Source organism: Trachypithecus francoisi, unplaced genomic scaffold (assembly GCF_009764315.1).
Source record: "Trachypithecus francoisi isolate TF-2019V2 unplaced genomic scaffold, Tfra_2.0 Lachesis_group11, whole genome shotgun sequence".
In the NCBI taxonomy this organism is placed as follows: domain Eukaryota; kingdom Metazoa; phylum Chordata; class Mammalia; order Primates; family Cercopithecidae; genus Trachypithecus; species Trachypithecus francoisi.
In genome coordinates, this window is record NW_022681456.1 from 542,518 (window position 1) to 567,078 (window position 24,561).

The 24,561-nt window shown below is 50.1% G+C and overlaps 1 protein-coding gene across 4 annotated transcripts in view; it reads left to right on the forward strand.

Annotated features, from left to right (window-relative positions):
- POLE (DNA polymerase epsilon, catalytic subunit) overlaps positions 1-24,561 on the forward strand; it is a 65,919-nt gene that overhangs the window by 4,198 nt on the left and 37,160 nt on the right. For all 4 annotated transcript variants that reach the window (XR_004439475.1, XR_004439477.1, XR_004439476.1 and 1 more), the window contains exons 2-25: positions 4,373-4,514; positions 4,949-5,029; positions 5,432-5,476; positions 5,585-5,677; positions 5,979-6,133; positions 7,905-8,046; positions 8,181-8,261; positions 8,969-9,076; positions 9,417-9,527; positions 9,783-9,868; positions 10,086-10,205; positions 11,739-11,871; positions 12,408-12,521; positions 12,801-13,013; positions 13,322-13,429; positions 16,073-16,201; positions 16,275-16,377; positions 16,514-16,660; positions 17,374-17,519; positions 19,569-19,717; positions 20,576-20,668; positions 20,812-20,956; positions 23,310-23,467; positions 23,830-24,025. Coding sequence is in view for 1 of the 4 variants with exons in the window: in XM_033220003.1 (XP_033075894.1) it covers positions 4,373-4,514; positions 4,949-5,029; positions 5,432-5,476; positions 5,585-5,677; positions 5,979-6,133; positions 7,905-8,046; positions 8,181-8,261; positions 8,969-9,076; positions 9,417-9,527; positions 9,783-9,868; positions 10,086-10,205; positions 11,739-11,871; positions 12,408-12,521; positions 12,801-13,013; positions 13,322-13,429; positions 16,073-16,201; positions 16,275-16,377; positions 16,514-16,660; positions 17,374-17,519; positions 19,569-19,717; positions 20,576-20,668; positions 20,812-20,956; positions 23,310-23,467; positions 23,830-24,025 (2,998 nt within the window). In the remaining 3 variants the exon portion in view is untranslated. The remainder of the gene's footprint in view (positions 1-4,372; positions 4,515-4,948; positions 5,030-5,431; positions 5,477-5,584; positions 5,678-5,978; positions 6,134-7,904; positions 8,047-8,180; positions 8,262-8,968; positions 9,077-9,416; positions 9,528-9,782; positions 9,869-10,085; positions 10,206-11,738; positions 11,872-12,407; positions 12,522-12,800; positions 13,014-13,321; positions 13,430-16,072; positions 16,202-16,274; positions 16,378-16,513; positions 16,661-17,373; positions 17,520-19,568; positions 19,718-20,575; positions 20,669-20,811; positions 20,957-23,309; positions 23,468-23,829; positions 24,026-24,561) is intronic.

Below are 24,561 nucleotides of genomic sequence, written 5' to 3' on the forward strand. Positions count from 1 at the left end.
CTGATATTTTAGAAACACTCTCACCTTATGGAGAAATCTAATGATGTCAGAAACGGAATGGTCATGTAGTTTAATCAAGAACTACATGATTAGTTTCTAGGAAACGTATAATAGCAATGAACTGGAATCAGGTCCTGGGAAATGAGAGGTGGTAGAAGGAAAGGACCGAGTGTCTGTGATTAGTTGGGGAAAGAACACCTTTGATACCTGGATCATTGGAATAACACGTTTTGCCCTGTTTGGAAGACCACATGGACAGCCTTAAGGGTAACACTGCCTAGGAGAGCAGTCTAGCAAAACATGAGACCTAGCATAACTGTATATGCCTGCATGGCCAAGGCCAGAAAGCAGTCGTGGGAATCTGTTGCTTCTGCAACAGTGAATATGTATTTACCACCCCCACTTATTTATTTACATTAAGACAAAAAGGCACATGAAAAGTTGAGTTTCCCAGTCAGTGAAGATTGTTCCTCTCATACAGAACAATATGACCCATTTTTATCCACATTTGGTTGTGCTAATGTCTGGACCATGCACTCCGGAAGGATATGTTAAATTTTTTTTTTTTTTTTTTTTAGGCGGAGTCTCACTCTGTCACCCAGGCTGGAGTGCAGTGGCGCAATCTCGGCTCACTGCAAGCTCCGCCTCCTGGGTTCACGCCATTCTCCTGCCTCAGCCTCCCGAGTAGCCGGGACTACAGGCGCCCGCCACCGCGCCCGGCTAATTTTTTGTATTTTTAGTAGAGACGGGGTTTCACCGTGTTAGCCAGGATGGTCTCGATCTCCTGACCTCGTGATCCACCCGCCTCGGCCTCCCAAAGTGCAGGGATTACAGGCGTGAGCCACCACGCCTGGCCAGGGTATGTTAAATTTTTAAGATATATTTTGTTGCAGCAGATGTTTCTGTAACCCTGATTAGTTCACATGCAACAGGTAGACAGGAAAATTATGTTAGTAAAATGTGGTAGTTTTCCTAGGCAAGGGGAATCAGAACAGAGGAGTAGAATTAGAATTACATTCTTTCATAGGAAAGGAAAAAGCTCTTAGCTGGAGTGTTGCACAGATATGTGTCCTGTTGGCTCTGTTTTTCAAAATTTCATGAGTTCCTATACTTGGGCTCCCTCTACAGAGAGGCACATCCTTGGCCTAGCACAGTTCACAGCTTGTGGCAAGTTATTCTTTTCTCCTGTACTCAGAGGTCCACTTGGATCTTCTTCATCTTAGTGATCATAAGCTAGCATCTCCACTCTCTAGTTTTGGAGCATTTAAGAAAATAAAACAAGCTTTTTTTTTTTTTTTTGAGACAGTGTCTCGCTCAGGCTGGAGTACAGTGGCACGATCTTGGCTTACTACAACCTCTGCCTCCCAGATTCTAGCCATCCTCCTGTCTCAGCCTCCCAAGTAGCTGGGGCTACAGGTGCGTGCCACCATGCCCAGCTAATTTTTGCATTTTTAGTAGAGACGGGGTTTCACTATGTTGGCCAGGCTGGTCTCGAACTCCTGGCCTCAAGTGCCCCGCCCTCCTTGGCCTCCCAAAGTGCTGGGATTACAGTCGTGAGCCACTGTGCCCAGTCCTCAACCTTTTTTTGAGGTAATTGTAGATTGATTCTCATGCAGTTGTCAGAAATGATACAAAGATTCCTGTATCCCTTCACCGTAACACCTTGTGTAACTAGAGTACAATTGTCACAGCTAGGAAATTGACATTGAGACAACCCATCTATTTTATTTTATCTTATTTTATCTTATCTTATTTTATTTATTTTTTTGAGACAGAGTTTCACTCTTGTCGCCCAGGCTGGAGTGCAGTGGTGCAATCTTGGCTCAGTGCAACCTCCACCTCCAGGGTTCAAGTGATTCTCCTGCCTCAGCCTCCTGAGTAGCTGGGATTATAGGCCCACCCCACCATGCCCAGCTAATTTTTTGTTTTGTTTTGTTTTTTAGCTGGAGTCTCGCTCTGTTGCCCAGGCTGGAGTGCAGTGGCTCCACTCTGCCTCCCAGATTCACACCATTCTCTTGCCTCAGCCACTTAAATAGCTAGGACTACAGGTGCCCACCACCACACCCAGCTAATTTTTTGTATTTTTAGTAGAGACGGGGTTTCACCATATTAGCCAGGATGGTCTTGATCTCCTGACCTCGTGATCTGCCTGCCTCGGCCTCCCAAAGTGCTGGGATTTAATTTTTTGTATTTTTAGTACAGACGGGGTTTCGCCATGCTGGCCAGGCTGGTCTCGAGCTCCTGACATCAGGTGATCCACCCGCCTTGGCCTCCCAAAGTGCTGGGATTACAGGCGTGAGCCACTGCGCCTGGCCTGACAGTCCATCGTTTTTATTCAAATCATGTCAATGTTACATGCACTCTTTTGCTTGTATATGTATTTAGTTCTATGCAGTTTTATTATGTGTGGATTTGTGCGACTACCACCAAAATCAGTATACAGAACAGTCTGGTGGAAGGATCTCTCATACTACCCTTTATAGCCATAACCACCTCCGTTCCTCCCTTCCCCTCATCCCTGACAACCAGTAATCTGTTCTCTATCTCTGTAATTTTGTTTCAAAAATACTATCCCAAAAATAGTTTATAAATGGAATCATTAAGTGTATAACTTTGGGGCCAGGCGCAGTGGCTCACGCCTGTAATCCCAGCAATTTCGGAGGCCGAGGTGGGCGGATCACTTGAACTCAGGAGTTTGAGACCAGCCTGGCTAACATGGTGAAACCCTGTCTCTACTAAAAATACAAAAATTAACTGGGTGTGATGGTGCACCTGTAGTTCCAGCTACTTGGGAGGCTGAGGCACGAGAATCAGTTGTACCCAGGAGGCAGAGGTTGCAGTGTGCTGAGATTGCACCACCGCACTCTAGCGTAGGCGATAGAGTGAGACTCTGTCTCAAGGGAAAAAAAAAAAAGTGTATAATTTTGGGAGGTTGGCTTTTTTCACTCAGCATAATTCCCTTGAGGTCCATACAAGTTGTACGTATCAATAAGTTTATTTGGCCAAGTGTGGCGGCTCATGCCTGTTATACCAGCACTTTGGGAGGCTGAGGTGGACAGATCACTTGAGGTCAGGAGTTCAAAACTAGCCTGGCCAACATGGTGAAACCCATCTCTACTAAAAATACAACAATTTACCCAGGCATGGTGGCGCCTGCCTGTAGTCCCAGCTACTCGGGAGGCGGAGGCAGGAGAATCGCTTGAACCTGGGAGGCGGAGGTTGCAGTGAGCTGAAATCGTGGCACTGCACTCCAGCCTCGGTTACAGAGTGAGACTCCTTCTCAAAAAAAAAGGGAAATGTTTATTCCTCTTCATTGCTGAGTAGTATTCCATGGTGTGTGTTTTCCAGGTTCACTTTTCGCCTGCTGAGGATCATCTGGGTTGTTTTCAGTTTTTGACTGTTATGAATAAACATGCTATGAACATGAGGTTTCATTTCTCTGGGATAAAATGACCAGGAGTACAATGCTGGGTTTTATGTTTTTTGTTTTTTTTTTTCAACTGAGACACAGTCTCACTCTGTTGCCCAGGCTAGAGTGCAGTGGTGCAGTCTTAGCTCACTGCAACCTCCACCTCCTGGGTTCAAACAATTCTACCTCAGCCTCCCAAGTAACTGTGATTACAGGTGCACGCCGCCATACCTGGCTAATTTTTGTATTTTTAGTAGAGGTGGGGTTTTGCCATGTTGGCCAGGCTGGTTTCGAACTCCTGACCTCAAGTGATCCACCCGCCTTGGCCTCCCAAAGTACTGCGATTACAGGCGTGAGCCACTGGGCCTGGCCAGTTTTATGCATTTGTAGTGCTCCAGGAGGCAGCAGTGTCTAGCCATGATTACTGTTTTTGTTAGTATTCTGGTTATAAAGTTGAACAGGTCTTGAAGGGCCTGCCCTAATTGTGTTTTTCCAACGAGTCCTTTTGTTTATTTATTTATTTTTTTGAGACGGAGTCTCGCTCTGTCGCCCAGGCTGGAGTGCAGTGGCCAGATCTCAGCTCACTGCAAGCTCCGCCCCCCGGGTTCACGCCATTATCCTGCCTCAGCCTCCCGAGTAGCTGGGACCACAGGCGTCTGCCACCACGCCCGGCTAATTTTTTGTATTTTTTAGTAGAGACCGGGTTTCACCGGCTTAGCCAGGATGGTCTCAATCTCCTGACCTCGTGATCCGCCCGTCTCTGCCTCCCAAAGTGCTGGGATTACAGGCTTGAGCCACCGTGCCCGGCCGAGTCCTTTTATTTTAATGAGCCTTTTTGCCAAGCTTGGGGTTTTTCAGGAATATATCTACCCTGTCATATCTGAAACACACTAGGTGGGATGAGGGTTGCAGAAATAGGTGGCATTACAAACTGTAAGCACTGGGTTCCCTTCTTTCACTCAGAGATGATGGCGCCACTTCCTCAGTCTCGGCACTCAAGCGCCTGGAACGGAGTCAGTGGACGGATAAGATGGATTTGCGGTTTGGTTTTGAGCGGCTGAAGGAGCCTGGTGAGAAGACAGGCTGGCTCATTAACATGCATCCTGTAAGCACTCGGTCCTTCTCCCACCCAGGAGTATGGCTGCACCCCTTCTTGTCATAGCATAGTCTTTGTCTAAAGAGTGAGGGACACGTGGGGGAACTTTGAGTGGATCAGGTGGGAGATGGAAAGTTTCCCAGCTCTCCTTTCCTCTTTAACGTCATTAAGGGCCACACAGAGGCCACTGTGAGAAGCCAGAGGTGATGGGCATCCCTTTTAGCCATCAGAATAAAGCTTTCAAGGATTGTGAGGGAGAAATGGAGAGAAATCCCCGTTTGGAGTCTGTTACGATGTGGTTCTTGTAAATAAGGCTGGTAGTGTAAACGTAGGGGTGGAGTAAAGACCTAGATGAGAGGGACTGTTTCCCAAAAGGTAGGAGGAAAGTTTCTTTAACTGTGTAGAGGATGATCTTGTGCCTATGTTGACTGATTCTCTTGTAGACCGAGATTTTAGATGAAGATAAGCGCTTAGTCAGTGCAGTGGATTACTACTTTATTCAAGATGACGGAAGCAGATTTAAGGTAAGCCCCTGACCCCGAGAAGCTAAAACCCACTTGCAGTGAGCAGCCGGATCGGATCTAAAATGAGGGGTGTTCATCTAGCTCTGTGACTGTCAGGGAGGGCGTGGGAGAGCAGCCCATAGCCCACCAGAACTCGGGCCCCTGGAGGCCCCATCAGTCATCATGTAAGATGTCCTGAGAGAAGCCAGTTCAGGAAGACTGAATGGTGAGCAGTATTGTCTTTCAGGTTCTTGCCCCTGTGATAAGTGCACATTCTGACTTCCTGTTATGCTTTAAGAGCTACCAAGGTCAAGGCTGCCCTGGCCCTAAGCTGTTCATGGGATGTAGGAACAAGCAGTCTGTTTTCACTTTTCTCCCTTTTTTCTTTCTCGTCGCCCCTGGATGGGTTGGTGACTCTCACAGGCGGCCTTCCCCTATAAACCGTATTTCTACATTGCAACCAGAAAGGTAAGACGACCGGTGTGTCATTCTGTGGTGGGCTTTGCACCTGGGAAATAGGCAAGGAAGGAAATGTATTTTACCAACGGAAAGCCTTTTCATTCTGATCCTGATTAGGGTTGTGAGCGAGAAGTTTCATCTTTTCTCTCCAAGAAGTTTCAGGGCAAAATTGCAAACGTGGAGACTGTCCCCAAAGAGGATCTGGACTTGGTGAGTATCACCCAGACTTTGCAGGGGTAAATGAGGTCGGGATCTACATTGTCCATAGCAGGTGAGATTGGAAGAGGTAGAAATTCAGGTCATCTATTGGGTGATGGGGCGGTGTGGTGACCCTCTATAAAATTCTTTCAGAGAGCTCTAGTGGTGTTAGTTGGTGCCACATGCAGAGTTGGACAAGGTGCCTTGAAGTCACCAACTCTTTGACTTATGTATTTACCTTTGAGTGTTGACCCTCTCACCCATAAAGTCCTGTTTCTCTTTAACCAATGAGCGTGATCTCTTCGCATTATAGCCAAATCACTTGGTGGGTTTGAAGCGAAATTACATCAAGCTGTCCTTCCACACCGTGGAGGATCTTGTCAAAGTGAGGAAGGAGATCTCCCCTGCTGTGAAGAAGAACAGGGAGCAGGATCATGCCAGCGACGCGTACACAGCTCTGCTTTCCAGGTAAACTCTGCTCTTGTGAGCAAAGCATCAGCTGGTTCAGAACGACAAGATGGATAGGAGACAGGAACACGTAGCAATAAAGTTACCTTAATGGCTGGCTCTATTTGATACGGAAAACTTGAGCAATTAGGTAGAGATTTTTGTATATTCCATGTTAAATAAAACAGTGGCTTCCCAGGTTACATTTTATGTGTTAGCTCTCTTTTCCTATGGAGGGGTGGGTTTATGGCTCTAAAGTTGAGTGGTTGTAATAGTGAAGTCACCTTAGAGGGAAAAGATCCCTCATCCTGCTGCCCTAACACAATCCATCTGTGAATTTCATTAAGTGCTGAGATTTACACAGCACATCTTCTCCAGAGAACCTTGGGTATCGTCCATGGAAACTGAAGTCTAGAATGCCAAACACTGTTCATCAAATGTTTGAGCCTCAACTATAATAGGATGCAAAGTAACACATTAGGAAGAGAAAATCTTGAGTAATGAAGTTTGGATGACTTCGGAAGAACCTACCTTATCCTCTGACAAAACAAGATCAGTTTGGGATGCTGAGCATTTCTACAGTCCCTACCCTGCGTCCGCCTTCCCTGGCAATGCCATAAGTTACTTTTTGAAATATTGGAAGGTGTAATCAGAGACTGAGTCCTCAGGTTTGAGCTCTATCTGAGACTCGTCTTTTTCCCCCGAATAGCCCATTCATTATTTGAGCTTATGGGTCAATAGTGACCGCAAGGGTGGGCCACATCTTTAGACACGGTAGAGACCCATGCATAGGCTGTGTGAAGCCCAGGCCTGCTCTTCAGCCTGCATGAGGCAGCCTCCTGAGTATCAGGACCATGGTGGGATCATGCCTGGGTGCTTTCCTGACTGGCAGCACTTAATTTTTCTTTCTTTTTTCTTCTATTTACTTATTTATTTTCAGACAGGGTCTTGCTCTGTTGCCCAGGCTGGAGTGCAGTGGTGCAGTCATAGCTCACCATGACCTCGAACTCCTGGGCTCAAGCAATCCTTTCACCTCAGCTTCCTGAGTAACTGGGATCACAGGTGTGTACCCCATGCCTGGCTAATTATTATTATTATTGTTTTTTTGTAGAGATGAGTCTCCCTATGTTTCCCAGGCCTGTCTTGAATTCCTGGGCCTAAGCGCTCGTGCTGCCTCCCAGAGTGCTGGGATTAGAGGCATAAGCCACCATGCTTGGCCCTCTTTTTTTTTTTTTTAGTTGGGGTGTAACTCACATCATATAAAATGCATACATCTTACACTGAATTTTTTTCCTGTCTGTAGGGTTATCATCCAAGCAATTCTTTATTTTTTTGAGATGGAGTCTCGTTCTGTTACCCAGGCTGGAGTGCAATGGCGCAATCTCGGCTCACTGCAACCTTTGCCTCCCAGGTTCAAGTGATTCTCCGACCTCAGCCTCCCAAGTATCTGGGATTACAGGCGTGCACCACCACGCCTGGCTAATTTTTGTATTTTTAGTAGAGACGGGGTTTCACCGTGTTGGCCACTCTGGTCTCGAAGTCCTGACCTCAGGTGATCCGCCCCACCTTGGCCTCCCAAAGTGCTGGGATTATAGGCATGAGCTGCCATGCCTGGCCCAATCCAAGCCATTCTTAAAGGAAGGACTGCCCTGGTCATTGAAACCACCTCAATTTACCTTTGTGTTTCCTCAGTTAGAACTCTGGTCTCATCTCTTGCTACTGATTTGGAACTCTGGTCCTACCTCCTCCAGACCCTGGCAGCTGAGTTAGTTGCTCTCTTGTTAATTCCTAGTGTTCTGCAGAGGAGTGGTGTCGTTACTGATGAAGAGGAAACCTCTAAGAAGATAGCCGATCAGTTGGACAACATTGTGGACATGCGCGAGTACGATGTTCCCTACCACATCCGCCTCTCCATTGACCTGAAGATCCATGTGGTGAGTAGGGCAGGGTTGGGTTGCTGCTCTCATGAATTTCCTAACAACCAGGAGATGATCATTATGGGTGAATCCACACAGGAGTAGACTTTCCTGGATGTAGAACTCCAGTTAACACACTGTGTGTTTTGCAGGCTCATTGGTACAATGTCAGATACCGTGGAAATGCTTTTCCAGTGGAAATCACCCGCCGAGATGACCTTGTTGAACGACCTGTAAGTTTTGTTGCTTGTATTACCTTCATCATAAAATTTCTGGTTTTCTGGAGAGAATATTCTTTAGTGCTGAAGAGTAAATTTGACTCAAAGATATGTTTCCTGCTTTCCCCCCAAATACTTTATTAAAGGAAATATGGAGTTAGAATTTTTCATCAGTTTCTGACAGTATCATTTCCTTTTTTGTTGCATATCACTGCATGACATCAGTATTTGAGCTAGGCAGGATGTGGACATTTGAGGGAAAGCTAGGACTTCCATTGGTAGTTGATAGTGAAGAGACGTGGTGAAAAATGGATTTGTAACTAGAAGGCCTTGGTTCGAACATGACTTTGTGGTGCTGGGAAAGTCTTTGTATTCAGTTTTCTCTTTTCCGAAACGAAGATACCATCTCTGTGCCACATTTACCTTTCAGGGTTGTCATCACCATCAGAATCAGGTGATGTCTTCTAAAGAGTTTTTCTACTAAAGTTCTGTGATTTTAGGCTTGTCCTGTGATCAGCTGCTCTCTTAGGCGTGTGAGTTTCCACGCCATGGAGAGTCGTGATGCTCTTGACGTAGGTTGGTCAGTCTTAGGGTCCCTCTCCCAGCTCTGGAGCCTTTTCACTCTTAACAACCAGAGGCAGGCAGAGCAGGCCGGGGCGGGTGTTCAGGGAGGCCTGATGGGGAGTTTAGGGCTTGGCTTTATTCTTATTTTGTCCCCACAGGACCCTGTGGTTTTGGCATTTGACATTGAGACGACCAAATTGCCCCTCAAGTTTCCTGATGCTGAGACAGACCAGGTGATGATGATTTCCTACATGATCGACGGCCAGGTGAGCAGGCGGCTTCTGGGAAGAAAGCTCCTGGGAGGGAGACTTTGTCTGGTCCCCATACTCCAGCAGCGTCTGCCCCACAGTTAGGATTTGTTGAGTGAATAATGAGTTAGTCCAGGAATGGGAGCAGCTAAGCCGTTCCGACTTCCAACTGTACCCTCCCCTTTCCAGTGGGAATCCGGACATGGAGGGTCTCTTCTCAGGAAGCTTAGGGCCTTTTCACGTTGCTGTGGACTTCTTTTAGTGAGAATCTCTAGGCAGAGTGTGTGGGCAGGGTGGGGGCGCCAGGTCTTGGCTTTGCAGCCTCTGACTTGTGCTCATTTCTAATGAACTTCGCTAGGGCTACCTCATCACCAACAGGGAGATTGTTTCAGAAGATATTGAAGATTTTGAGTTCACCCCCAAGCCAGAATATGAAGGGCCGTTTTGTGTTTTCAATGAACCCGATGAGGTAAGGAGGTATCACTTGTGAAACTGCCTGGTATTGTGGGAAGAAGGGGCATGCGGATCTTTCCAAGGCCTCAGGCATTCCGTCAGATCAGAATTGCAGCTCCATCAGCTTCGTTCTTAGAGTATGACCCTCTTTTCTGCCAGAAATGGGCTGGGGGCAGGAATAAGGGCCAGCATGAGGCTGCTGGGGGAGGAATTTGGAAATAGCTTGAAGAAGAGAAAGAGCAGACCTCTGACTGCTGTGACTTGGGTTTAGGCTCATCTGATCCAAAGGTGGTTTGAACACGTCCAGGAGACCAAACCCACCATCATGGTCACCTACAACGGGGACTTTTTTGACTGGTGAGTCTGTGTCTTCTCTGTGAGTAACTGGGCAGCGTTTGAGAGGGAGGGCATTGCATGGTGCGGGGGCGCTTCCCATGTTGACTGAGGAGGTGGCTTCTGGGTTCACTCCGCACCTCCCGTGTCTCAGTTCCTCCCTGGATCTGAGGGAGGAATGGAGAAAGGGGAATTAGAGCCTGATCTTCCCACTTGCTTGTCTGTCCTCTTTCGAACCCAGGCCATTTGTGGAGGCCCGGGCAGCAGTCCATGGTCTGAGCATGCAACAGGAGATAGGCTTCCAGAAGGACAGCCAGGGGGAGTACAAGGCGCCCCAGTGCATCCACATGGACTGCCTCAGGTAGGGGCCGCAGAGCAGCACGGCTCGTCACTGCTATCTGTGAGCGAGATCTGAAGGCCTCTTGCAGACTGTGCTGTCACCACATCTCATGGGAGGAGGGTGGCCTCTGAGAGGCTGTTTCAGGTCACCCAAGAGGATGGCAGCTGCCACCCTGCCAGGGCCCGGGATGTGCTGTCTTTGAGTGTTGGCTGACAATTCGTCAGTGACCAGGCACATTGAGCATCAGCCTCTGGGGTGGGGAAGCCACCGGGAAGACACACTCAATGCACAGGCCCCAGAGCTAGGACCTCACGGAGCTGCACTGCCCAGGCCAGACTGGGGCTGCCTCACAGAACGAGCCTCACAGGACGAGCGCAGATTCCAGATGAGCTGGGGTGGGAGGCAGCTCAAAGCTGCAGAGAGAAGGAGGCTGGAGGGAAGGAAGGGGAGGAAGGGAAGGGAAGTTAGGGAAGAAAGGGAAAGGAGGCCTTCCATGGCCTCTGCACTCTGCACGGTGCCACTGGAGCGCTTGAAGCCTGAATACGTTTCTGTTTAGCTCTGACGTTCAGCACTTGGCTTGGAGAGGGAGGCCAGGAGGCTGGGGCTGGTTTAGCATGTGACAGTCCTGATCCAAGGCAGGGAGTGAGGGGCGTGAGGCTTCAGGGTCTGTCATGTGGGGCAGGGGCAGGGGGAGACCCAGGGGTGCTGGTTCTCAGGGAGGGGGTGACACCTGGGGATTTTGTGCCACCCATGGCGACAGGGAATGGGTAAAGAAGGGACTTGTAGGAGGTGACCCCGCTACCGATAGGCCAGCCTGGAAGCCCCACCCATATGGGGCCCTGAAGACCACCATGAGGCTTGGTTTGGGCTCGCACTGTGGACTGGGACTCACTGGGATGTGAGTGGGTCTTGGTGAAAGCTAGGGTAGTGGTTGGACTGAAGGCAGGAGGTGAAGTGAGAGAAGAGGGCCACAGGGTGGAGGCTGCGGGGGGCGGAGACCGGACATGGCCCCTGGACGGCTGCCTCGGGAAGGCCTCTGTAGGGAGGAGGTGGCCACAGGTTCCGGGTAGAGTGTGGGGCCTTCCTTTCTTACTTTTTATTTACTTTTTATTCTACTTGGCGTCCCATCTTGCTTTCTATTAAAGGAGGGTGGGCTTGAGTGTTTCCGCGCTGAAGGGACAGTGTGAGGAGAGAAGCTCAGTGTGGTTGATAGAACTAGGCCCCAGCGGGGCAGACCTGAGGTCTGGGGGAGGCCCAAGGAGGCGGGGCACCCGCCAGAGAGGCCACAGGCTCAGCCGAGGGTGGGAGGAAGGCAAGGGCCAGAAGGACCGGTCCTGGTGCTTCCTTGTGTTGTGGATAGGTCTGTGAGATTAACTAGATCCGAATGAAGGGTTTTCATGAGGGGCCTACACCGTTTGGGGCTTTGGTATGAGGCTCCTGGGTGCCTGTTAGGACCTTGCATCTGTCTATGTGGTGCCCGGTTTTGCCGATTCTCAGGGGTTCCCGGGCTGCATGTTAGAATCGTCCTGGCTTCTGTTTTCATTCTCCTTCCAGGTGGGTGAAGAGGGACAGTTACCTTCCCGTGGGCAGCCATAATCTCAAGGCGGCCGCCAAGGCCAAGCTAGGCTATGATCCTGTGGAGCTGGACCCAGAGGACATGTGTCGGATGGCCACGGAGCAGCCTCAGGCACGTAAGCCACATCCTGCCTCCCTCTGCTGCCGTGTGCACGCATGTATGCCAGCCCGCTCCACCCAGCAGGCTGTGTCTCCGGGACAGACATGTTTTGTCCTGTGCCCGTCTCCTTACTGCGTGTGCGGCAGGCTGGTCAGGCCAGGCTTTGCATTCTATGCTTCACACTTGACCCTGGGCTCTTTTTTTTTTTTTTTTTGAGATGGAGTCTGGCTCTGTCGCCCAGGCTGGAGTGCAGTGGCCGGATCTCAGCTCACTGCAAGCTCCGCCTCCCGGGTTTACGCCATTCTCCTGCCTCAGCCTCCTGAGTCGCTGGGACTACAGGCGCCCGCCACCTCGCCCAGCTAGTTTTTTGTATTTTTAGTAGAGACGGGGTTTCACCGGGTTAGCCAGGATGGTCTCAATCTCCTGACCTCTTGATCCACCCATCTCGGCCCCCCAAAGTGCTGGGATTACAGGCTTGAGCCACCGCGCCCGGCCGACCCTGGGCTCTTGACTTTGATGGCCCTGCTTCTCTGGCGTTCTCTCCTCAGACACTGGCCACGTATTCCGTGTCAGATGCTGTCGCCACTTACTACCTGTACATGAAGTACGTCCACCCATTTATCTTCGCTCTGTGCACCATCATTCCCATGGAGCCCGATGAGGTGAGTATCTTCTGTCCTCTCAGCACCCTGGCCTCCTCAGCTCTTGCCCCATTCCAAATGCACTGAAGCTGAATTTTTACGTCCCATGAGTACTGGCACCAAAGACAGCAGTAGAATTCTGGTGTGTGATGTTAGGGATGTCCTTTGGGAATTCTCTGGCCATTACCATGAGGTTTTTCTGTCCTTTCACACTGAAGTTCAGTTTAGATTCCTGGACTTTGCCTGCAAGTCAAGGCCTTTGGTGTCACTTTTGGCTGGAAGCCTTGGTTTCTCTTGCAGGTGCTGCGGAAGGGCTCTGGCACGCTGTGTGAGGCCTTGCTGATGGTGCAGGCCTTCCACGCCAACATCATCTTCCCCAACAAGCAGGAGCAGGAGTTCAATAAGCTGACAGACGACGGACACGTGCTGGACTCTGAGACCTACGTTGGGGGCCACGTGGAAGCGCTGGAGTCTGGGGTCTTCCGCAGCGATATCCCTTGCCGGTTTAGGATGGTGTGCTTCTTCCCTGGGATTCCGTTTCTTCCCACTCTTGTGCTGTGGTAGGACCCAGAAGCTGCAGGGGCTGAAGTAAAGCCCCTTTCCCAATCTTGTCCCATGGCCCCTCACCAGGTGTGGCTTCTCTGGCCCAGCTCCCCGCTGGGGTTTCTTGAGGGCAGTGCACTGCAGAGTGCACACGTGAGTCCTTCCAAAGCTTTCTCGGGCACATCTGGCCACTTGCAGCCATAGCATCAAACCTGAGGCGGGCTAGTGTGGATGTGTTTCCCCTCTGACCCCTGTCGTCTCACTGTCGTTTGTGCCAGAATCCTGCCGCCTTTGACTTCCTGCTGCAGCGGGTGGAGAAGACCTTGCGCCACGCCATTGAGGAAGAGGAGAAGGTTCCTGTGGAGCAAGTCACCAACTTTGAAGAGGTAACCGTCCGGGAGGCAGGAAGAGCTAGTCTGTGTTTGGTGCCTTCTTCACAGACCACATCTTTCAGCAGCACGTTTATTGTGCACCTGCTGCGTGTGATGCTGTGGACAGATGACACAGGGTCTCTGGTGGGACAGGGCAGTCATGGTTGTGACGTGTGATGCTGTCTGCCAAGGTTGGAGAGCTTCATGAGAGGTGGGGTGTGAGTCGCTCCTGAAATGCAGTGACATGGAAGGTGGGTCCTGGTGGGATGTGTCCCGTGTCCCGTTTTAAGGCATTAGGACTTCATTTTATAGGCATTGGGGAGCCATTGGAGGTTTTAAATTTTATTTTTTATTGGTGAGACTTAAAAATGACAGTAAATTCCTACAAATGACTGGATTAGCGACTGTAAAATCTGTTCACAAAATGGTTAGAAAGCACACTTACAAAGTGTGTTATGTGACTGGAGAGAGACACCAGTTCTTTTCTGATCCTCGTTCCTCAGGATGTGGCAAGTCTCAGGTTTTTTTTTTTTTTTTCTCATTTTTGAGATGGAGTCTTACTGTTATTGGCCTGGGCTGGAGTGCAACGGCATGATCTTGGCTCACTGGAACCTCTGCCGCCCAGGTTCCAGCGATTCTCCTGCCTCAGGCTCCCCAGTAGCTGAGATTACAGGCACCCGCCACCATGCCTGGCTAATTTTTGTATTTTTATTAGAGACGGGGTTTCACCATGTTGTCCAGTCTGATCTTGAACTCCTGACCTCGTGATCTGGCTGCCTTGGCCTCCCAAAGTGCCTGGATTACAGGTGTGAGCCCCTGCACCCGGCCTATCTGAGGTCTTCATATCAGGCACTGTGCAGCACTACGTCATGTTCAGTGAGGCTGCTGGTTTAGAGTTTTTAACAGTTTTCACACTGATGCCAAGAAGCTTTTTTTTTTTCTTTTTCCTGGAGTCTTGCTTTGTCGTCCACACTGGAGTGCAATGGCACGATCTCAGCTCACGGCAACCTTTGCTTCCCGGGTTCAAGCGATTCTCCTGCCTCAGCCTCCTGAGTAGCTGGGATTACAGGTGCCCGCCACCATGCCTGGCCAATTTTTGTATTTTTAGTAGAGATGAGGTTTCACCATGTTGGCCAGGCTGGTTTCAAACTCCTAACTGTAACTGGTCTGCCCACCTCAGCCTCCCAAAGTGCTGGGATTACAGGTGTGAGCCACTGTGCCTGCCCCCAAGAAACATCTTGTAATAGATTCACAAGCCAAAATTTAAACAAGAATATGTGTACACTCTTTGCAAACTGTGAAGCACTGTTTGGCTTTTGTCAGCCACAGCTATTATTATACTGCAGGGAACTCTCATGAACCGATCAGGAAGAGAGCCTTGTCTGAATAACAAATAGGAGTTAAAGAATGTCGGCCGTGGCCAGGCGCGGTGGCTCACGCCTGAAATCCCAGCACTTTCGGAGGCTGAGGCAGGTAGATCACAAGGTCAGGAGATGGAGACTATCCTGGCTAACACGGTGAAACCCCGTCTCTACTAAAAACATACAAAAAAATTAGCCAGGCGTGGTGGCGGGCACCTGTAGTCCCAGCTACTCAGGAGGCTGAGGCAGGAGAATGGCAGGAACCCGGGAGGCGGAGCTTACAGTGAGCTGAGATCGCGCTACTGCACTCCAGCCTGGGTGACAGAGCGAGACTCCGTCTCAAAAAAAAAAAAGAAAGAAAAGCCCGGGGTCGCCTTTGTGTCCCTGAGGAGTCACCAGTGGGGTGGAGGGTGGCTGGGGGATGTCAGCAGGGGCTCACAGCCACGTGGGGCGTGTCCAGGTGGTGGTTCCACGTGGAAACTTGGCCATTCACTTGTCCCAGCGCATCCTCCCCTTCTTGGACTGGACAGCTTTTCAGAACACGCTATTACTGGGCAGGGGAAAGTGCAGTGGAGGCTCTTCCCCAGCTGATTCTTTTACCTATAATTCAAGTAGAAACAATAGGTGGTGGTGTGGTATTTCCTGTTCTATGGGATATATATTATTCCTTGTAATCACTTTTTTCTTAAAATTTTAGGTGTGTTTTCTAGTTTTACTACTTTGGGGGGTTTTAAGGATTTTTCTTTTTCTTTTTGTTTGAGGCAGGACCTGGCTCTGTTGCCCAGGCTGGAGTGCAGTGGTGCAATCTGGGCTCACTACAGCCTTGATCTCAGGGGCTTAAGTGATTCTTCCACCCTAGCCTTCTGAGTAGCTGGGACTACAGGTGCCACCGCCACACACAGCTACTTTTTTATTTTTTGTAGAGACGGGGGTCCCACTGTGTTGCTTAGGCTGGTCTTGAACTCCTGGGCTCAAGTGATCCTCTGGCCTCAGTCTCTCAAAGTGCTGGGATTACAAGCGTGAACCATTGCACCTCGCCTAAAGGTTTTTTGTTTTTTTTTTTAATACTAAGGAGAGTTTGGTATTCAAGTAATTTTCTAATAAGACTCCACCAAATTTAATGTATTTCATAGAAATGATGGCAACCCTTGTTAACTTTTTTCTGCTGACTAGTTTTTGCTCTATTTAGATATTTTTCAGCTTTTTCCTCTCCTGAATGCCTAAAAGGGGTTGGTGAACTACAGCACACAAGGCAGGCTTGGTCACCAGCCTCCACTGAGTTTTGCTTTCTCTGCAGGTATGTGATGAGATTAAGAGCAAACTCGCCTCCCTGAAGGACTTGCCCAGCCGCATCGAGTGTCCTCTCATCTACCACCTGGACGTGGGGGCCATGTACCCCAACATTATCCTGACCAACCGCCTGCAGGTGAGACTTTACTTCCTGCCTCAGAGTCGGAGCTCTTTCTGCCCAGCCCTAAGTGCTTTCTCACCCCTCGCAGCCCTCTGCCATGGTGGACGAAGCCACCTGTGCTGCCTGTGACTTCAATAAGCCTGGAGCGAACTGCCAGCGGAAGATGGCCTGGCAGTGGAGGGGCGAGTTCAGTAAGTTGGCCGCCTGGATGGGCACTCAGTGGGAAACGGGTGGGTGAGTGTCGGCCACCTTTCACCATACACACTCGGTGGGAAGCTGGTGCATCTGTGCCTCCTTTTGAACTTGCTCCCATTGCCTCCTTCCCAGTGCCAGCCAGTCGCAGCGAATACCATCGGATCCAGCACCAGCTGGAGTCGGAGAAGTTCCCCGCCTTGTTCCCAGAGGGACCAGCTCGGGCCTTTCACGAACTGTCCCGCGAGGAGCAGGCGAAATACGAGAAGAGGAGGCTGGCGGGTGAGTGCCTTGGCATGGTCGCGGCTGTAAAGATGTGGCTCCTGCTCCCACTTGCTGTTCTTGCTGGGCTGTGTTGGTCCGTCCCAGCTGGGGTCGCAGAGGTGTTGTCACCGGAAGTGCTCTGGGTCACTGTAAGCTGTGCTCTCGCTGCAGGATCCTTTATTTGCTTCCACTTCTGTAGGTGTTAGACACTGCTGTTCTGTGGTCTTGGGGTATCTGGCCTGTTCCTACCCCTGGGCTGTCCTATTTCTTCCTTCCTTTTTTTTTTTTTTTAAAAAAAAAACAAGATCTCACTCTGTCACCCAGGCTGGAGTGCAGTGATGTGATCTTGGCTCACGGCAGCCTCGACCTCCTAGGTGCTGGCAATCCTCCCATCTCAGTCTCCTAAGTAGCTGGGACTACAGGTGTGCGCCACCATGCCTGGCTAATTTTTTGTATTTTTTGTAGAGCTGGGGTCTCGCCATGTTACCCAGGCTGGTCTCAAACTCCTGGGATCAAGTGATCCGCCTGCCTCGGCCTCTTAAAGTGCTGAGATTACAGGTGTGAGCCACCGTGCCCGGCCTCCTTTTTCCATATGAGAAACTAGCAGTATATCTGAGCTGTTGCTCCTTTGTGGTGACGTAGAAGCCATGTTCTTCAGCACCCCTGTGCCCTGGCTCCCTCTGCTCTGGGAGATCTCACCCACCTGCTCCGCCCCTCTCCATCATGCTTAGATTACTGCCGGAAAGCCTACAAGAAGATCCACATCACCAAGGTGGAAGAGCGCCTCACCACCATCTGCCAGCGGGAAAACTCCTTCTACGTGGATACCGTGCGTGCCTTCCGGGACAGGCGTTATGAGTTCAAAGGGCTCCACAAGGTGAGTTCTGAGGTGCTGCAAGCTTTGGCCTCTGTAAGGGCAGTTTCGGTTGGCTCATGAAATGGGCACTCTTGGCTCCTTGCCTGGGATCCTCCAAGCAGACACCTGCGCTCGGATGATAACATGCAGTTGTTTTTGACTTGGAAGAGTTGATGGCCACGAAGGACGTAGACCATCATCCATCCTGGTCCAAGGCCTCAGAGGGACCCTAAAGGATGATTTCTGAAGTGATTATTTAGAGCAGGGGTCAGCAAGCTACAGCTGGCTGGCCGTTTGAGTACATCAAGTTTTACGAACCCAACTGCCTTCACCTATTGCTTGTCTCTTTCCCGCTGTCATGGGAGGTGAGGAGTTCCGAGAAACTCTAAGGTCTTCTCGTCTGTGGTATTCACCATCCAGACCTTCGTGTTTAACTGACGTATTTCATCCAGTAGGAACGTGGAAAATGCATAGCAACACCTCTGTTTTGATATCAATGGGTCATTATTTTATATCTAATCAGATTGAGCAATTTTTTTTCTGAGAGACGTTCACCGTAGACTCAGCACGGCCCCTGCTGTGCAGCCCCCTGGCATCCTGCACTGCCCTGCTGAACTCATTGTCATACGTTCTTTTTTATAATGATAAGGCAGACATAATATGATATTTAGTGTTTTTAAGTGCTCAGTTCAGGGGCATGAAACATATTCATACTGTTGTGCAACTATCACCACTATCTACCTCCAGAACTCTTCGCCTTCTCAAATGGAAACTCTGGTCTCCATTAAACCATAGCTCCCCACCTCCTCCCCTGGCCTCTAGCGAACCCCATTCCACTTTCTGTTTCTGAATTCCACGACTCTAGGGATGTCATGTAAGTGAACCGTGCAGTATTTGTATATTTGTGACTGACTTTTTCACTTAGCATGATGCTTTCTTTTTTGGAGACGGGATCTCACTCTGTCACCCAGGTTGGGGTACAGTGGTGTGACCTTGGCTCACTGCAGCCTCCACCTCCCAGGCTCAAGTGATCCTCCCACCTCAGCCTCTCCAGTACTTGGGACCATGCCTGATTTTTGTATTTTTGGTAGAGACGGGGTTTCACCATGTTGCCCAACCTGGTCTCAAGGTCCTGAACTCAGGTCATCTATCCACTCCAGCCTCCCACAGGGCTGGGATTACAGGCATGAGCCACCACACCCAGCCTTAGCACGATGTTTTCAAGATTTATCAACATATAGCATGTATCCATACTGCATTTTTGTAAATGGCTGAACAACATTTCGTTGTGTGGATTTGTCACATTTTGTTTATGCCTTCCTACATGGATGTTCACTTGGCTTGCTTCCACCTTTTAGCTATTGCGAGTAATCCTGGTTTGAACACGGGGTACAAGTATGTCTTCAGGTCTCTGCTTTCGGTTTTTTTGGATATGCACCCAGCAGTATAGTTGTTGGGTCATATGGTAACTCTACACTTACCTTTTAAGGAACTGCCGTACTGTCTCACTTTATTTTAATTAAGCAATTGCTAAATTACTTGTTCATCTGTCTCCCTCGTCAAATAAGCACCAAAAGTGTAGTGGCTGCCTCATGCTTCAGAGTGCAGTGGAGTTCCTGGCACATACTAGGCACTCAGTAATTATCTTAATGAATTTGTTTTTGTTCTTTAAATACCAAGCCTTTAAAAACCTTTTCTCATGTTGGATGGGGAATTGGATGAGACATCTGCGGTCTTAGCTGCGTTTCTGTGTTGATTGGTTTTACCAGGGACCTCCCGAGTAGCTTTTGTTCCCTAGAAAGTGTGCTGAAGAGTTTAGAGATCTCAGGCCATAGAATCTACAATGTTCAAATGATTCTGTCACCACAGAGAGAGACAGAATAAAGGAAGTGTGACAAAATATTGACAATTGGCCAGTCTAGGAGAAGAATGTACAGTCTTCTTTGTACTGGCATTTTAGGTTTTCTATAGATTTGAAAATGTTCAAAATACTAAAAACCTGGGCCACTGACGTTGTAGAATGTGAGACGGAAGAATCTGTGAGGTGCTGCATGTTCATGTGCTTCTCAGGTGTGGAAAAAGAAGCTCTCGGCGGCCTTGGAGGTGGGCGACGCGGCCGAGGTGAAGCGCTGCAAGAACATGGAGGTGCTGTACGACTCGCTGCAGCTGGCCCACAAGTGCATCCTGAACTCCTTCTATGGCTACGTCATGCGCAAGGGGTAGGTGGGGCCCAGGCCCAGGCCCAGGCCCAGGAGAGGCTTATGGGAGGGATGGATAAGTCCACGTTTAGGGCGGCTTCGGGTGTAGGTTGCCACGCATGGAGGGCTGTTCATCTGATTCAAGGAATATTGGAGGGAGCAGGCTTTGCCCTGGGGTGGGGCTGGGAGGTTGGGGAGAATGGGGGCCACACTGACTTTGAGGGTCCCACATCCATGAGTGATGCGTGCTGTGGGGTGTGTGTGTCTCTGCATCATGGGCTGGAGACACGACTTGCCATTTTCCAGCGTGTTTATGTCTCACAGCGTGGATCCTCACTCAGGGACTGGCAGTCTAGGGCAGTTGCTTCACATCACGTCTGTGTGTCAGGGTGGGGCAGAGAAGCAGCTGACAAGGGGCATGGGGCTGGTGCCGGGAGCGGGGAGGGTGGGGCAGCTGACATCAGGGCTGGGACCCAGGCTGGAGGAGGGTCAGGCCTGGTAGGTAGGCCTGGGCTTTCTCTGAGAAGCTGGAGGTGAGAATGGGGCTTGGGAGGAGGTGTGAAGAGAGTGGAGAAGGTGTGAATGGTCCTGGGTGGTATTAAGAGTCCTGCTGAGGCTGGAGTCCTGAACGGATGCAGTGGCACATATTGCACCCTTCCAGATCCTTCCTGAGCCATGCTGGGCACCAAGGTGAGGACAGAGAAGTGTCCTCGGACACAGCCAGATTCTACCTTAGTTCTGTCCTGGTACATGCACGTTTGGCTGCCTCCCTTGTCCCTGTCACGTCTCTCCTTGTCCTCCTCCCTACTCCTTACTGCCTCTGATAGCCCCTGGAGGAGCCGTGCCAGCCCCACCCACCAGTGTGTGGTGTCCTCTCAGGGCTCGCTGGTACTCCATGGAGATGGCTGGCATCGTCTGCTTCACAGGGGCCAACATCATCACCCAGGCGCGGGAGCTGATCGAGCAAATTGGGTGAGCGCAGAAGGGGAGCCGTGGGGCTGGGAGCAGGTCCTGGGAGCAAGCGTGGGCAGGAAGGAAGGAGGGAAGGCTGGAGGCCACACACTGGGCGGGAAGGAAAGGGGAACTCATGACCTTGCTCCTCTCTTTCTCTGAAGGAGGCCCTTAGAGCTGGACACAGATGGAATATGGTGCGTCCTGCCTAATAGCTTCCCAGAAAATTTTGTCTTCAAGACGACCAATGCGAAGAAGCCCAAGGTGACCATCTCCTACCCAGGTGCCATGTTGAACATCATGGTCAAGGTTAGTCTGGGGCCTCCGGTCCTGAAGCGCTGGCCGGCCTGGTGTCAGTGCCCTGACGTCACTGGCTCTACAGCACCTCACAGTGTGCGTGCCTTCCTGGCACCCAGCACCCTCCCAGCACTGTTCACATTGCTTTTCTATAGCCTGAAGACCATGGTCAGAAGGTATCAAGTGATTCCACTCCTTTCTCTTTCAGCATAGCACCCAGACTTTTTTGCTTTTAACTTTTTATTTTGAAATAATTTTAAACTTACAGGAAATGACAAAAATAGTACAGAGAATTTCTGTATCCCCGTCAACCTGCTTCCCCTAACGCTGACCTCGCATAAACCATGGTGCGCTTGTCAAAACTAAGAAACCTATGTCTGTGCCCCTGTAACTGCACCGCAGACCTCACCTGGATTCCCCGTTTTCCCACCACAGCCCCTCCTCTCTCCCAGGACCCCGGCAAGGACCCACGTGGAGATGAGTTGTCCTGTCCTGTTCCTTGTGTCACGACCCCAACCTTTGGTGGTGCCGGCCAGGCAATGGTTGGCTGTCCCTTGACAGGGGTTGTCTGTTGTTTCTCGTGACTAGACTGAGGTGATTTGGGGTTTTGGAGCAACTCCACAGGGGTGACACCCTCCCCGCGTTCTCAGGTGCATCGTGTTGGTTTGTGGTGGTGTGGTGATGTGGGTGTATTGTGGGGATGGCTTAGTCTCCTGCCTGAGGGGCTTCTGCAGGCCTTACTGTGGCGCTCCTGTGCACCCTTCTATGCGGCTCTTCAGTCGTAAATACACACCCAGTGGGGAGGAATAAGCGTCCCTGGAGGAGGGCTATCAGAGTTTCTGGACATATATTAGAGCCATCACAGCAGCAAATAAATATCGTGGAGCAGGTGCTTTGAGACCGTGCGTCCCCAGCTGCTCCGTAAGCTTCTGTCCACTGTGTTAGCGTTGCTGGTGGGCCGCACCTGAAGCAGTTATAGCTGGGGTTTCCTGTGGTGGTTTTTCCCTGGCAATTGTCTGTTTCCCCCATTCCTTCTACTGTATTAATTGGGATCCTGTAGGGAAACGTTGTTATCCTTCTTTCCCATTTGTTCTCACTTACTTGCCTGCTCATTGACATCAGTGTGGATTTGCGGATCCAAGTGGACATCCTGAGGTTATTGTTCTTAGGACCAGAGTGGCTTCCTGCTCCACATGTTCCCCTTGGGCCACTGGGGCCTGCTGGTTTGTGGCATGTTCTTGGGACGTGCCCTCTTCTTGTCTTTGTTTCTGGAGCACTTTCTTACTTCTTGGTACTGTAAAGTCCACCAACCTCATCTTGTATTTTCCCTGCTCCAACCTGGAGTCAGCCAGTTCTCCAAGAAGAATGATGTAAAAACCCGAGATGGGGCGCTGGCTGTGCTCACTGTTCCTGGGAGTGTCATAGCTTCCGGTCTCTCACAGTGGAGGCGGCCAGGAAGTATGTCTCTAGTAACGCACGCACACAGAGCTGTTTATTTCTGTGTCTGTCTGTCTGGATGCGTTTAAACACATGAATCTGTCCCTTTCTTACTGGCTTCTTTCTCCTGCAGTGATAAACCTATTTCTAATTTCTCAATATATGTGTTTGCTCAATGCTAGAGTACATGTAAAGTAGTTTTAGAATTGCTAACAGACTTGTGCCCCATGAGAAGTAATTTCACTGCCACTGTACAGCGTTTGTAGGTAGTTACTTTTGTTTCCAGCCTTACCCTGTCCAGTCAGCAGAGTTCACAGGGCAACTGCTTCCTCCCCATGCCGTCAGCATGTTGTGCTGTACGTCCACAGTGCTGCTGGGCTCCTCCCCACGCCGTCAGCATGTTGTGCTGTACGTCCACAGTGCTGCTGCGCTCATTTGGTGCGGTCTGCACCCCTCTTGGGATCCCAGCACCATGACTGGATGGTTTGTAATTTGCACACAGTGACGTTCACTCTGTAGCATACAGCGCTGTGGGTTTGGACAGCTGCATAGTGTGTGTGTCCAGCACCACAAAGCAACACAGAACAGCTGCAACCGCTTTGTCAGCAAATCCTCACCCTACCCCGAAACCCTGGCAACCCCCCGTGTGTTTTTTGTACTATAATTTTGCTTTGTCGAAAATGTCATGTAAATGGAAGCATATGGCCTGTAGCCTTTTCGGTCTGGCTTCTTGGACCTAACAGATACACCTGAGTTTCACCACTTGGTTGTGTGCGTCAGAACTTCCTTCTTTCATGCTGCCAAGTCGTGTCGGTTATGTGGAAAAGCCTCAGTTTGCCAATCCATCCGCTCCTGGAGGGGCACCAGGTGGTTTCCAGGTCTGGGCCGTCAGAAGTGAAGCTGCTCCCTCTTCACTCTCGTTTCTCAGGAAGGCTTCACCAATGACCAGTACCAGGAGCTGGCCGAGCCGTCCTCACTCACCTATGTCACCCGCTCAGAGAACAGCATCTTTTTTGAGGTTGATGGGCCCTACCTTGCCATGATTCTTCCAGCCTCCAAGGAGGAAGGCAAGAAACTGAAGAAGAGGTGGGACTCTCATGGCTTTTGTGCTTTAGAAAGTACATGGATTGAGATAGATTAAATTTAACCCAGAAAGGAGGTTGGATCAGGAGCCAGGATAGAAACAGACCTGGGTTCTTGCGGTCTTACTGATTCCATTTGCACCAGCTCTGTCTGCCCGCTGCTGTATTCTGGCTCTGTGGCTACAGGCCCTTCAGTCATTTTCCTTTTAGAGAAGCAGTGGCCTGAGGGAGAGAGATGTTTGCTGCCTGGTGGATGACAAGTGGAGGGTTGGAAAGGGAAGAGGCAGGCAGAGAGGATGAGGCACACAGCTGGTGGCTCCCCAGTGCTCCTTGCTACTGCTGTGCTTGCCTTTTTTTTTTTTTCAGGTATGCTGTGTTCAATGAAGACGGTTCTCTGGCTGAGCTCAAGGGCTTTGAGGTCAAACGCCGCGGGGAACTGCAGCTGATTAAGATCTTCCAGTCCTCGGTGTTTGAGGCCTTCCTCAAGGGCAGCACGCTGGAAGAGGTGTATGGCTCTGTAGCCAAGGTGGCTGACTACTGGCTGGACGTGCTGTACAGCAAGGTAAGGGCTGTACCCTCCATCCTCACCTGCTCTGAAGGACAAAGGACCCTGCAAGAAGGGGACCCCGTGCTTCTTGGGCTCCTGGAGACCAAGGTGACTGAAGAACTCGGGGCCAGTCCTGATGAAATCCCAAGACCTCCTGAGCACAATTATCCCTTGGAGTTCCCCTCAGCTTCTGCATCCAGGGACACAACTCTGTGAAGGAAACGTTTTTCCCAATAGCGTGATAAGCCCGGCATGGTGATCCGTGCTTGTGGTCCCAGCTACTTGGGAGGATCACTTGAGACCAGGAAGTAGAGGCTCCAGTGAGCTGTGATTGCAGCACTGCACTCCAGCCTGAGATATTTGCTTATTTCTATGTTACTTTGTATTTTTTATGTTTTTTAGGCTACATAACATTTTATCAGTTTACATACCTTAATTTACATAACTAGTCCACGATTATTTACTACCAGTTAGGTTTCACATTTCCGTTGTTATACATGGTGTTGCCTTGAACATCTCGGTGCATGTTTCCCAGGCACAGGCGTCTTGGG